This window comes from Drosophila sechellia, chromosome X (genome assembly GCF_004382195.2).
Source record: "Drosophila sechellia strain sech25 chromosome X, ASM438219v1, whole genome shotgun sequence".
Taxonomy (NCBI): Eukaryota; Metazoa; Arthropoda; class Insecta; order Diptera; family Drosophilidae; genus Drosophila; species Drosophila sechellia.
This window is the reverse complement of record NC_045954.1, coordinates 4383339-4397079: the sequence shown is the minus strand read 5'-3', so window position 1 is coordinate 4397079 and position 13741 is coordinate 4383339. Positions and strand designations below refer to the sequence as shown.

The window sequence follows — 13741 nt, the reverse complement described above, 5'->3', positions numbered from 1 at the left end:
GATATCAGGTGGTTTAATTTGTTTTCGAATGATTTTAGCGTCACATCAAACTAGTCACGTCAAACTATTCTCTGGCGAACTGGCATGTAGCAGGGATGATTGAAACAGTCCGAAAGGTGAAGAAGTTCGGTTACCGACATAACAGACCGCCGAAGTCAACCCGCGTTCATCCACTACCCAGGGATTATTATATCAACGGAATGGCCGCGGCCCGCGAATGGGAGCGATTCTATTCCCATTCGACGGCGACAAGCAGTGGAGCCAGTGGCAGCACGCACAGTTGTGCGCTGGGATCAGTCCAGCCGCCAGGATGTGCGTCCATGGAAAATGAATCGCGACCAGAATCTGGCCACAGGCGTCGTACGAAGTGCAGCGATCATCCTTCCCAGGAACGGTCAGTTTCACCACCACCCAGTAAGCACACAATCAGTCAGTTCCCATCACCGAAATCACAAGTAACTCAGGCAAAACCGGATGAATACACTATAATTCCTATTGTATTGGCCAGTAGCCCCACTTTTCGTTCCGTAGCAGTCACCCAAACAATGTCCCAATCCGCGGAAGACATACGCACACCTACCAAGTCGCCCCAGATGCAAAACAAAAAAACGCAGACACCAGAGTCTGTCCTTAAGTCACACAAACGCCTGGAGTGGGATCCTGCTGCCGATGTGGGCTACTGCAAGAGGGCAATGTCCATGAGTAACATCAGCACGCTGGAGCGATCCGTTCTGGAGGATTGCGGCTGGCGTCAGCCAACAGAGCAGCGACCCGAGGCGAATTTGGATGGAGTGCATCCCCATGAAGACGAGGAGTCTCTAAACTCTAGAATGGAAAGTTCAGTGAGCTCCAATAAAGGGGATTCTAGGAAGAAGTGCAAACGTAAATCCAGGAGACAGAATTTCGAAGTTAGCTCTTGTCAGACAGACTCTCGTCATCCGGAAAGGGAACAGCAAGGAATTCAGAAACTCACGAGGGACCAAAGGAAAGCTATACATCACGAAAAGGAGCGCGAGCAAGAGCGACAGTACACGGCGGCTCAGTTCCAGAAGATTCGGTGCAATAGACTGCATGTGAACAAAGGGAACCAGCAGCCCGAGAACCCTGTAGTAGATCCCCCCACCGGCGTCACCGCCTCCACATCATCCACCTCGTTAGACATTGGATCCGGTAGTAGACCGCGAGGGGAACTGGATCTAGGAATCGATTTGCTCTGTTCTCTGGTAAGATCTCGCAGTCTGAGCCAGGGACAGAAGAAGAAACTCGTCCGGGATATAGCCAGGCGTATCTCTTGTCTGGAACTAACCGAATCCAGTACTAGTTTGCGTTCCCTGAGCATCAGCAGCAAGGAGCAGTTGAAGGGTAAGTAAACTCTTCAAGAAGGTGGCAATTGTACTAATTCATACTTTGAACAGAGCCTACAGGTTCTCTGCAGCAAGTTGCGCCCACCAGTACGAACCATTCCAGTTCGAGAAGCTCATCCAAAGCTGAACGCATTGCTCTACCAGTTCCCGCTCCACGAAAGCGAGCGGTTATCGGATCAGCTTCGCCACTGCCTGAAAGCTTATTGTACAGTGGCTCAACCAGTGGCTCAGGCGATGTGATCACCCAGAAGACCAATGTACCGACTCGCGCTGCCTCAACGGATGCAGATATTGAGCCTTTGAACTTGCAGGATTGGCTGAATCCCATGACCCTGAGTGAAATAGAGTTCGTAGAGCGTTTGAAAGGAGGCAGGGATTCGGAGCGAAGGAGACAGCTCCACTGGTTCAAAACAGAGGAATATCATCTGCGACAAGGAATGGCAGCTGAAGCAGTTGAAGAGATGGAAAATTCGGGAACAGCAACAACACCTCCTCCGCCAGTGAGAATTGAATCGGTTGGAGTGAATCTGACCAACTCTGATCCTTCCACACTGCCAGCACCGCCGCCGACACAACCACCACCACTACCTCCTGAAAAGATGGCCACACCTTTACTTGTCTCGAGTAGCTCCACAAGTGGAGGCGCTCGCAGCGAAAGTGTCTGCTCCTTTGTCCATTATCAGACCGAGGAGCTGGAACAGTTTGTATTGCTCCAGGAACAGAAACTTTACCAGCTGCAGAAGCAGCTGAACCAGCAAAAAGATATTTTAATACGGAGGCAGCAACATTGTGGTCAGTGTGCTCAATGTGGTCACCAGCGGACTTGCGTTCATCAGCAGCATTGCCCGGTAAGGACATCACTTAAGGCTATTGCCGAAAAAAAAGGAATCCTGCGATTTTCTCAAGCCATCTCTTTCTTTTTCGTAGAAATTCCAGAGGCATCAGCAGGAAGCACAGGATCAGCACGATGAACGAGAGCAATATATGCAGATGCAGTACGCCCAGGCGGCGGGAAGTGCCTATGCCACTCCACTCCAGATTGGTAGCTCAGGCGCGGATAAGAATGAAGACATATACTACCAGGTCCTCAACTCTCAGGGAGTAGCAACTGCAACTAATGGAGCAGGAGGCTCGGCCATCACCAGATGTGAGACCACCACTCATCAGTATGATGATGTGGCATGTCAGCGGGTGCGAAGGGGGCACAAGGAGACCAGGATGAATGCAGAGAGCATGCAACGCCAAACGCTACAAGTGCGTCCGCGTGCCATATCCTATGTCATTCAGTTTACGCCGACGGGCAGCAGTGAGGTGCTTGGGGAAATGTCCTCCCTGCAGGATCAACTGCAGCTGGCTCGTCCCGAATTCTGTGCCAATGCCAAGCAGCGCAAGGCCATACTTAATGAGATGCAGATGATTCGCAATGTTCGGCGCCAGGAGCTGGACAATGTTTTGAACCAGAGTCCCAGCATGGAGGCGCTGAACAGGCATCTGGAGCAGCTGCCTCCACCAGCCACTCGTAAGATATTAAAGAAATGGAACCCGATGTCCGAATAATAACTACATTTCTTAACTTGCAGCTCGCGTAAGGTTATTTACCACCAGGGAAATGAAGGCTATAACCTCCAAACGATGCAAAAATTTGCCGGAAGTGTTGGCCGCCCAAAGTCGCCAGCAGGAGGAGCGCAGACGTCGCTCCAATCGTTTGATGCGCGATGTCTTCAACAAGGTAAGACAATGAACCCAACCAACCCGATTTGCCCATATGCTAATTCTCATAAATTCTTAAATCCCAATTATCCAAACAGCGCCTCAAGAGTCGCGTGGCCAGCGGAAAGATATCGCAGGGTGGCGAACATCGAATAAGGATTTCCCCACAGCCGAAATGACACCTACAAGTTATAGTTTTTCATTATTATGCTTTTGCCACTGCTAGGCTTTGTATTTTTCTATTTTTTTTAATCGATCACAATCGATGTTAAATGTAATGTTAAAATTTAATGTAAGCGGCTAGTTAACTTCAAACGTGGAAAACTATGTTGATCTATTAGACAAAATTTTTAATGTTTTTAAAAGAAATAAATTGAGCGCGGGTTTACGATCGATTTAAATCTATATCGCAGTGTGGCCAAATGTCTATGTTATCGTTCTTTACATCTGGGCACACCATTTCCCGCCAAACTTAAAAGTTCCGTTGCTTTTGAAGATGCGATTGCATGATGATAGCAGGGGATCTGGAATATTTGACTTGCTTCTTGAGGATGATCTCTTTGGAAAATAAGACCAGCGCCAATTATTTTGTTCTTTCATCGTTATTTTATTAGAATTCAATTTGTAATCCATTCTCGTTGCGTGTGTCTTTCTGAGTTTACAATTTTAAGTACACTTTTACAGTTTTAAGTACATTCATTCATAATCGCTAAGTACATAGTTTAATTTGTTCAGTAGTTTGTGGCTGCTGCTGCTGCATCCACATTAAATAGAACCATATATTTTATATAATATAGTTGTGTGCTTTTTATAAATATGTCGTATATATAGACAGGCATGCATTGGGTAAATGTAATTTCGTTTAGCTTAAACAACGCTACAAACGCGAAATGCTTTGGTTATTGCTGTAATAAGTCCACTAATTTAATTATATCATCATGCTTTTCGTATATTTAAATAGCTATATGTTTAGTTTGTTATTCAATGTGTGTGTGTGTGTATTTTCCATAGGCTACAGCAATGAATGAGTTTCGTTAAATAAGATCCTAAAAAAAATGTGTCTAAGCCTAAGTCCTACAAATACCTGACTATCCTCACTTGCAGGCAACAAAAATGTCATCTGCATCCTGCATTATATAACTAGGTTTAAGCCACGCTGCGGTTCTCAAGGCCTCTTTTAATGTACAATATATATTATTTTATTATTGTAAGTGTTTTTTTTTTTTTTTTGTCAAGTCTTTTTTTTGTCATGCTCAAAGTTTGTTATTTTTCAGTGTTTTTTTTTGTTTGTTTCGTTTTGTTTTTGTCATTGCAGCTACTTAGCGGCTAATTGTAAAATAGGTATAATTAGTTATAGAGCTAGGAAAAAAAATTGTAAAAAAAAATAGTGTTTGTCTCCAAAGATTTTGATTAGCTTGTGGTTTGTTGGTTGGACCGCTTAACATAGGGGTTGGCAAAAAAAAAGAGGTCTCCAAAAAGTATGTTCAAAAAACTCTGCAAAACAGGTGTGTCCAGTTGTAGCTCTTCTCTTCTCTTGTTTTTTTTTACTTTTTTTTTTTTTGCTCTATAGCTTGAGCCTGTGACTCCTCCTAAAATATAATCGAGCTGTTTAGCGCACTCCTGTTTTACATTCTAATCAGGTTTTCATTTTCATTCCCGTTTTTTCTTCTTCTGTTTTGTTTTGTATGTAGACTACCATTAATGAAAACTATTTAAGCTTTGGTATACGTAAGGCGGTGAAAAACTGCGCTGCTACTCCAGTATTTATGGCTCTTGGTGTCGCTCGATTGCCACTCGAGTTGCGTTCACTTGTTGTCCACACCCAGAAGTTTGGCCGCCTCGTCGGCGGAGGAGAGCAACTTGTTGAGAATGCCCTGGTCACTGATGCCCAATAGATTGCCAATCAGATCCGAACCAGCGACCGCTGCTCCCGAGGGCGTGGCCTCGCCCATGTTCTCCTTGTGCTCGCCCAGGCGACTGGCCCGCCATTCGCTCGCCTTGTCCAGCAGGTCGTGGAGCTTTAGTCCCAGCTTGGAGCTGCCGTTGTTGTTGTTATTGTTGTTGGTATTATTATTGTTATTGTGACAGCTATTGTTGTTGTTGGCGCTGGTCGGCTGGGTGGGAAGCGGAGTGCTGGGCGGGCTGCTCACCTGCTCGTCGTCGGAGCAGTCGGATCCCGGTGTATCCCCATTGTGGGCCCTACCACTGTGCTTCTTCATGTGCCGCAGCATGCTGTGCTTCAGTGTGAACTTCCTGAGGCAGATATCACACTGGAATGGCCGCTCGCCCGAATGGGTGCGCATGTGGCGACGCAGATCCTCGGTAGACCAGAAGCGACGCACACAGAAGGCGCAGATCACCTTGCGGTTGCTGTAGTCGGGATACTTGCCCCGGTTACCGCCACCATTCGGAGCCTCGTCATCGGAGTGCACGGCCTGCTGCGACGGCTGCTGGTGAGGATTGGCCTCCAGCGAATCGGTTTCAATGGCTCCCTTGGCCAGGAGCAGGGCATACTCGTGGGCATGGGCTTGCTTGATATGCTCCAGGCACTGCAGACGCTCGGCAAAGGAACCCTCGCACAGGTGGCACTTGTAGGGCAGATCTCCGCCAGCCAAGGCATCTGCAATGGGTCCATGGGGTCCTCCAGATGCGCTACCATTTACCGCTGAGGCTGCAGCAACGACGGCAGCAGCATTCATTTGAGCTGCCAGCTTTTGGATGAGCTGCTGGCGCTCGCGTTCCTTCTCCTTCTCCAGCTGACGCTCCCTTTCCAGCTCCCGCTCCCGCTCCAACTCCCGTTCGCGCTCCAGCTCCAGTTCCTTCTCGCGCTCCGCCTCCTGCCGCCGTCGCTGCTCCTCCAGCTCGATCTCCTCGACGGACTTGGGCACTGGTATCGGTTCACTCACATCCTCAGTGGGCACATACACGGACATGGCCGACTCCACATTGCCGTGCTTGCGCAAGAGATGGCGATCGCAGTTGCTCTTGGTGGTGAACAACAGCGGGCAGTGGGAGCACTTGAAGGGCTTCTGGCCAGTGTGGGTGAGGATGTGCCTCCGCAGCGAGCTGCTCCATGGGAACATGCGCTGGCAGTACGGACAGGAGACACGGTTGGGCGCCAGGCTGTAGGCGGACTTCTTCTTGGGCTCACTGCTGGAACTGCTGCTGGTGACGTCCTCGGTGCCGCTGTTGTTGCTCTCACTGGCGCTCCCGGAGGCCACCAGGCCCTCTTCGTCGCTCTGCTCCATGTGATTGGCCACATCGCTGGGCCGGAAATAGCTGTTGAAGCCCATGTTCTGGCTGGTGGCATTGTCCACCAGCTTGGCCACTGGAACCAGGTCCTGGGACTCATCCTTGAACGGCGAACTGGCCACTTCTTTGAGGGATTTTCCCACAGATTCGGCTTGAGCGATCATCGTTTTTAAGCTGCTGGGATTAGTACTGGGCGCAGCAGTGGCTGGCTCCTGCATGGTTGTGGCCACGGTTGGATTGGCGGGCGGGGCATTCTCCTTGGTGGGTGGTGGACTCGACGGCTTGCCCGCCTTGATGGCCTGCTCCAAAATGGTTTCGGCCATTTTTTGCGCGGCTTCTTTGATACCCAATTGCTCTAGCGGCTTGGGCAGCTCCTGCTCCTCTTCGGCTTCCTTTTCGGCCGGCTGATCATCTAGAATCAGTTCCGGCTCATCTTCCGGCTCATCCATCTCCTCCTCGTCTTCATCCTCTTCGAAGTCATCCACGTCCTCTGCTTCCACCTCATGATCATGCTCGTTTTCATCCTCGTCAATAATCAACTTGGGCTCATCGTCATCCATGGCGGTGGCCTGGCCATTGCCCTGGCTGGCACCATTGTTCAGGGGGCTGGGGTTGGTCAGTGGGTAGCCAAAGTGCAGGAGAGGATTGCCGGCCACACTGCTGGAGCCGTGGGCCAAAGCCTGCTGCAACAGATCGGTGTTCTTGTGAGCCTTCAAGTGCTGCGCCAGAATGGCGCACTTGACCTGCTCCGAAATGGGAGCATAACCATGGGAACCATGGCCGTGGCCATGATGGTGATTGGAGCCCGATCCGGAGGATCCTGGTCCGCCAACCGGCACCTGACCCATGACTGTTGCAGCGGCGGCGGCAGCAGCGGCGGCAGCAGCGGCCACATTGGAGGCACCCCTGCCCCGCATCACATGGTGGCCACTCCTCTGCCGTTGGGCGTAGAACTGCGGATGCTGCTGCTTCACATGGCGCTCCATGTTCGAACGCAGCGTGAATCTCGCCGAGCAGTGCTCACAGGCAAAGGGTCGCTCGGTGCGATAGCGTCGTTGTTTCTGCTTGGGCATTAGGACTCCATTCTTGATGACCATCTTAACGGGACCACCAGGTGGCACTGGCACGCCGACTCCAACGCCCACGGGCATGGGATTGAGGCGGTTTGGTGGACTAACCAGCGGTGGCTTCTCCGGATTTGCTTGTGGCGGTGGTGGTGCCATGAAGGGAAAGAACGAGAATCCCGTCGTCTGGGACTGAAACATGAGACTGCGGAATATCTGCTGCATGTATTCGCCGCCAGCTCCAAAGAGTTGCTGCTGGGCCAGCAGCAGCTGTTGCTGCTCAATGGCGGCGGCCAGGTCAGGAGTTCCAACGCCGCCAGGCGCCACTGGAGCTACTGCAGCGGGCGTCGGTGTGCGAGTGACCGTCGGTGTCAGCGATGCTCCGCCAGTTGGCTTCTTGCTGAGATCCAAAACATCCATGCTGAAGTCTAGGGGAGCTCCACTCTTCTCCTGCTGCTGCTGTTGCTGCTGGGGAGCTGGTGCAGATGGCTTCTTGTCCACTAGTTGGTCGAGGCTCTTCACCTGGATCTTCAAAGGCGGCTGTTGGGTAACAGGAGCCAGGTGACTCTCGCCGAGAAGCATGTGCTTCAACTGGGAGCTGCTCTCATTTACCGGAGGAGGCGGTGGCGTGGGACTGATCGAACGGAAACTCATATCCGCCAGATCTTCACCCAGACGCGATTTGCCGTCCTCACAGCCAGCATCCTCCGCCGGATGATAGACAATGGCTCGCTTCACCTCCTCGCGACTGGTCTTCCCATGGCGGTTCCTCAGATGGCGCTCACAGTTCGCCTTGGTGGTGAAGGCATAGTTGCACACGGCGCACTCGTACGGACGATCTCCGTTGTGGGTGCGCATGTGGCGCACCAAGGCGGCCTTGTCGCAAACGGCGTAGGGACACATGTTGCAGCGAAAGGGTCCGGCTGGACCCACTGCGCCCAAATGCACCCGATTGTGACCCTTGAGGGCACGAAGGTTCGGGAAAACGGCCGTGCACAGCTTGCAGGGGAACTCGCCGCGCAGCTTCATGCGACGGAACTCCGAGGTGAACGCGTCCTGTGCCTCCTCCTCCTGATCCCTACCGTCCAGGCTGTACTGACTCGAGTTGGGCGTGTTCACCGACTGCTCAAAGTTGCGCAGGAAACTGGAACTAGAGCTGGTCATGTTCAGGATGCTCTGGATATCGGCCAGATCCTTGGTGTCCGCCGGCTCGTGTTTGATCGGCGATGGCGGATGTGAGATGGCCCCGCATCCATTTGCTGTTTTCTGCTTCAGATACAACTGATGGAAAAAGTCCTCGCTTTGACTCGCTAACCTCTCCTTCTGCTCGAGATCCTCATCGTCGCCGTGCTCCTCATCCTCCGGCTCCTCGTTGTGCAATGGCGAACTGCTGGCTCCGAGGAGCGGAGGTAAGCCACCGCCCAGAGCGTTGGGTAAGCGACAACAGTGCGCCTGCAACTGACGATGGGTGGCAAAGATCACCTCGCAGTCCCGACACTTGGCGGGTATGTCTGAGTGCATTGCATCCAAATGGACGCAGAGAGCGGGCAGGGTTTCGAAATCGGAGGCTCCGCAGGCGGGACAGCTCAGGAGCAAAGCGGGCGAGGCGGATGGCGATGGGGTGGGGGAACGCGAAGCGGCGCCGGATGCACTGGCTCCGGCCAAAAGAGTAGCGACATCGGGAGTGCTGGTCAGCATGGCCACATCCGCATCGTCGGCCTCCTCATCATCCATATCCTCCTGCTGCTCACGCTCAATGATGTTGTTGTTGATGGTGGTCTTCAGTCGACGCTGCTTGTTCTCCGTATCCTGATCCTCAGCCGAAACTTCCAGCTCCTCCAAGTCCTTCAGGTTGTTGTTAGCCTTGTGCGAGTTGTTGTTATTGTTGTTGAGGGAACTGCTGCTGCGACTGTGACTATGTCCACTGGACACGTCCGTGGAGCAGCTGACATCGCTTTCGTAGCTCTCCGCTCGGCCGGATAACGTGTTGGTCACCAATTGCTGCTGGGCGGGATTCTGCTGCTGCTGCGACGGCTGATGTTGCTGCTGCTGACGGCGCTGCTGCTGTGACTGCTGCTGCTGCGACTGCTGCTGCTGTGACTGCGACTGCGCAACTTGATGCTGCTTGTGGGTGCGCATGTGGCGGTGCATGTTGCCATTGGTGGTGAACGTCAGGTGGCAGTAGCGGCAGTTGAAGGGACGCTCGCCCGTGTGAACCAGCACGTGTCTGTCCAGGGATGAAGCCGAGGATAGCACCTGTTTATAGTTCCAATTTTGATGGTGGGAGAAACGAAGAACAGGTGAGTGAGTAATCAGGCGATCGGGGGTTAATAACCTAGGGCTAGCTCTTCTAAGTCCTAGCACACCTGTCTATTCATCAATTAACAGGGCAAACACAAGCTGTAGTTCATCTTAACTACTCGAAACTAACTTGCCTTCAAAGCAATATTGAAAATCTTCGGTTAAGATTTGAACGCTTCTTTGGATTTCCCCAAAATCTATCTATCTATATCTAATCTAATGAAAAACAAAGGGTGCACACAATTTGAGTGACCACAATGACTCACCTTGGAGCAAATGCGGCAGGTGAAGTTCTCCGTATCGCCATTGGCGTAATTGTGGCACCGGATGTGGTTGGTGAACTCGTGCGGCGTGGCCGAGACAACCTCACAGATGGGGCAAAGGTATTTCATATGCTCGTCGCCGGCTCCGATGCCCGATTCGCCGCTGGAGAGGCACAGTCCCTGGGGCGAGGAGCCACCGGATCCGCCACTGCTGCTGCCGCTGCTGCTGGAGGCTGCGTTGGTCGCTGCTCCGCCGACTGGAGAGGGAGCCACTGCGCCAGCACCAATGCCACTGGTGGCAGTAGTGTTCGTTGCGCTGCTACTGTTACCCAGATAGCCACTGTGGCCAGTGGTGCTGCTGGCGTCCACGAATCCCGATTCCGAGAGACTGGCCGCCGAACGATTCAGACGAAATTTCTTGCGCAGCGAACTGGCATCGCCACTGCTGTAGTCCACCACAATGGATGCCTGTGTGGTGGCGCCACCACTGCGACGCTGCTTGTGCCGTCCCACATTCCTTGAACCCAAGGCGGACACCTGGTCGTCATCCTCCTCGTCCTCATCCTCCTCCGCCTCGTCCTCATCACTCAGCAGATCCGACTGCTGATGATGCTGCTGCTGCTGATGGTGATTCAATTGCAAATGGCGAAGCTTACGCTTGCGCGACGACGTCACCGTAGTCAGCTCATGTGGCGTGGATGTGGTCTGTGTAGAGCCACTGTTGCCGCCCAGTTTTTTGGGCGTACGGCCCAGATCCAGATGCTCCAGCGAGGACTCCGATGTGGTGGAGTCACGTCGCTGGCGCTCCATTTCCGATTCCACTGTGCTGTTGTTGTGCTGTTGCTGTGCGGCGAGCATTTTTCCAACGGCTAGTTGACTGCGCTGATTTAAAAGATTCGAGAAAGAAAGAAGAAAGGACTTTTAGAGATGGGGATAAATAAAGCACCTGTAAGAACACTTTATCCAAACCACCGAAGCACTTGAACAAGTGTTGAAAATAGTTTGACAACTCCAAGACAAAAAAGCTTATCAAATATACTATACTATACTATACTGGTACTATAAACTGATACTCTTACATTCGCAAATTAACAATTTTGGCGAATAAATAGGGGTATAATTAAAATCAATCTTTAGAGAGGATATAGCTAATGCTATTGAAATAAGACCAAGATATTTCCAACCCCAACAAGGGTTGCTGATTCAAAAAATATGATTACTAGCTTTATGAAAGTCTGAAGATGGAATGAAATCAAATATGTCACGCGTAAACAAATGATATCCACACTGGCTGCGATCCATTCTGAAAACTGAGTGTAGGGTTCAAATAATATCAGAAAATCGATAGTCGGCACCCTGCATTCCCCAGTCTGATTGTCGCGTAATACTAAACTAAATCTTCAGTCCCGTAAACAGCTGATTCGGAAAAGTAAACAATGCAACGGAAAGATGAAAAAACAGAAGCCGAAAAGCTATTTGGAATCGAATTCCCGTGAAGAGTGAATAAGAAGAATTGGCGATTGTTGCAAGTGCATCCGCAGAAAGGTGCGAAGAATTGAATTCAATATACATCTGGCAATGCTGCTCTTATCAAGAATTTCGGTGTGTGGGTGAAAAATGTGGGTACGCTCATTAGCATTTCCCGTTATCAAGGCTATGACTATGAGTGGTGTCCCAGTTGTTGTCGTTGTTGTTCTTTCTATGGGTGGTAGTGGATCAATTTGAAAATCCTAACTTCCCCCCCGAAAGGCAAAAAAACTAAAGAAACTCTGAAAGCTCAGAGTCTGATCAAAAATTTCTACCGATAACGAGCCCACTGTTCGCTATATACATACATACATACACATATAATTTTTTCGGTGAATATGTGTTAGTTGTTTGTTGTCCATTGGCTTTCGGTTTGGCCTTTCATTTTGGTTGGCTGATTTCAATTTCGTTGTCTGTGTGTCATGAAAAGTCATTGAGATAAAGAATCCCTCCCGAATATATACTTTTTGGGGCGGGGAATCGTTGGGCGGTTTTCACACCTTTATGACCCTGGGAATTATCAATGAACACAACTTGGTCAGCGAAAAAAAAAAAAAAAACAAATTTCTAATCGCCATCTAAGGGAATCAAGCCAAGTGAAGTGAACCGTTTGACATGGAGCACAACCCCTGCGATATTAAACAGATCATCAATCTGAATTAAACCCTATAAACGGCGCCTCATCATCCCTGACCACGGAAATTTCTGGCTTTTCGGACCGCACTGCGTGTGTCAAAGTTCAAGGGTTTTAGCATCGGTCATGGGTAATTTTTTGACCCGGCTAATTGCAGGCAGAACTTGACCCAAAACACCAAGGGAGGGGTTTCGGGAAAGGACTTGAATTGAATTGTTTTCAAACATTGTGCCCGTAGGAAAATAATTTAAAATAAACATTTCCTTTTAATTTAATCGGAATATACTTGGATCATCATTTGGATCATTAAAATATTTTAATTATTTATAGAATTAAACTGGCAAATAAATTTTCATTACTTCATCTTTTTAAAGTAATTTTTCTAAAATCTAAGCCGATTTTAAAACACTGCTGCACTTCTCTTCGTTTGCCATTTTTTAAAAAATGCATTTCAAATGTTTCAAAACACAACTAAGATTTTAAATTTAATTTTAAAAGGGCTGTGCTAATTTTAAATTCAACAATTTTTTCTCTCAACAATTTAACACAAAAATGTTAGCTTAGCTGAAGACCCAATAACTTTTCCAATTTCATCCTTTTGATAATCCATGTTTTTTGGGCTCGATCATTTATCCAAAGCAACAACAAATTGTTCACACACACAAATCACAGAAGCAACATAAAAAAAATCCAAAATAATCACTGTTAAAAAATTACCTTAGTGGATATTTAGTTGTGAAATTGTGTTCAACAGTTGCGACGGCATTCCAACTCCGGATTTCGCACTGTTTTAGGCTTGGTTCCTTTTGAAAAACGATTTTTGGTGGCTTTTTGGTGTTGTGTGTTTTATGTTTAGTGTGTATGTTTTCTTTAATTTTTGTCAAATAACTTAATTCAGATAGCACTTTTTTTTGGTTCACTTAATATTTTTCACACTTCTTTGGCTTTAAAGCTTAGGTATTCCAAAAATTCCCAATGGTTTGTGGTTGAAAAAAAAAACGTGAAAAAAATATGCAAATTGCGTTTGATATTTCTTCGTAGACTTAGAATTGAGAAATTCTGTTTAAGTTGTATTATTTTTTTATTTTCTACAAGTTAGTTATTTGATTTGTCTGCTTTTGAGTTGGTTTCTTGAAGCGCCGCGCACGAGTTTTGTATTTTGTTCTCAGCGCAGCCGCAGCGCAACCGATTCGGCAGATGAAAATCGACTGATGTTGTATTTATAAAGTTGTATTTATAAATACAACGGCTGTGCTGCGCTGCCGCCGGCGGCGTCGCTGCCCGCGAGAGCGAGAGCGTAAAATTTGAAGTGAAAAGAGAAGAGAGAGAAGCAGTCTTGCTTCTCTCATTTTTTCCAGCGGGGAGGCAGCGCAGCTTGGATTTTCTTTCCTTCTCCTTCTTCGTTTCAAATTTGTCTTCTTCTTTTTTTTTGGGCGCAAATAGGATTACACATTGGGTGCGTGTGTGTGTGTGTGTGTGGAAGAGCGAGAGGGCCGTACTCATCTTCCATTGGAATTGGAATTACAGTGGACACTTGAAAACTGGAAATGGGATGCACTATACTAAATTTGAACGGAGAAGAAGTATATCAAATCGAAGATGCATTATTTGTGTACCATTTCCATT

At 49.0% G+C, this 13741-nt stretch overlaps 2 protein-coding genes across 2 annotated transcripts; one reads left to right on the top strand and one right to left on the bottom strand.

The window, feature by feature from the left end:
- The first annotated feature begins 21 nt into the window (after positions 1-21).
- On the top strand, positions 22-3611 carry LOC6612489. Its single transcript, XM_032724276.1, has 5 exons — positions 22-1362; positions 1416-2212; positions 2292-2883; positions 2945-3093; positions 3173-3611. The coding sequence occupies exons 1-5, from the start codon at positions 96-98 to the stop codon at positions 3251-3253; spliced, it is 2886 nt and encodes a 961-aa protein (XP_032580167.1). The 5' UTR covers positions 22-95; the 3' UTR covers positions 3254-3611.
- Positions 3612-3657: 46 nt separating this feature from the next.
- Positions 3658-13320, bottom strand: LOC6612491 (zinc finger protein 236). The gene is made up of 3 exons (XM_002036963.2): positions 12833-13320; positions 9958-10836; positions 3658-9646 (listed from the first exon to the last, which is right to left on the bottom strand). Exons 2-3 carry the CDS (start codon positions 10810-10812, stop codon positions 4880-4882), a joined length of 5622 nt encoding a protein of 1873 aa, XP_002036999.2. The 5' UTR covers positions 10813-10836; positions 12833-13320; the 3' UTR covers positions 3658-4879.
- Positions 13321-13741: the final 421 nt, after the last annotated feature.

Bases quoted from the DNA above. Each gene is read 5' to 3' on its own strand.
- LOC6612491 (XM_002036963.2), bottom strand. From the start codon at position 10,812: ATGCTCGCCGCACAGCAACAGCACAACAACAGCACAGTGGAATCGGAA. The intron at 9,647-9,957 runs GTGAGTCATTGT...AACTATAAACAG, and splicing joins CCTGCCGCATTTGCTCCAAG to GTGCTATCCTCGGCTTCATC.
- LOC6612489 (XM_032724276.1), top strand. From the start codon at position 96: ATGATTGAAACAGTCCGAAAGGTGAAGAAGTTCGGTTACCGACATAAC. The intron at 1,363-1,415 runs GTAAGTAAACTC...TACTTTGAACAG, and splicing joins CAGCAAGGAGCAGTTGAAGG to AGCCTACAGGTTCTCTGCAG. The intron at 2,884-2,944 runs GTAAGATATTAA...CTTAACTTGCAG, and splicing joins GCTGCCTCCACCAGCCACTC to CTCGCGTAAGGTTATTTACC.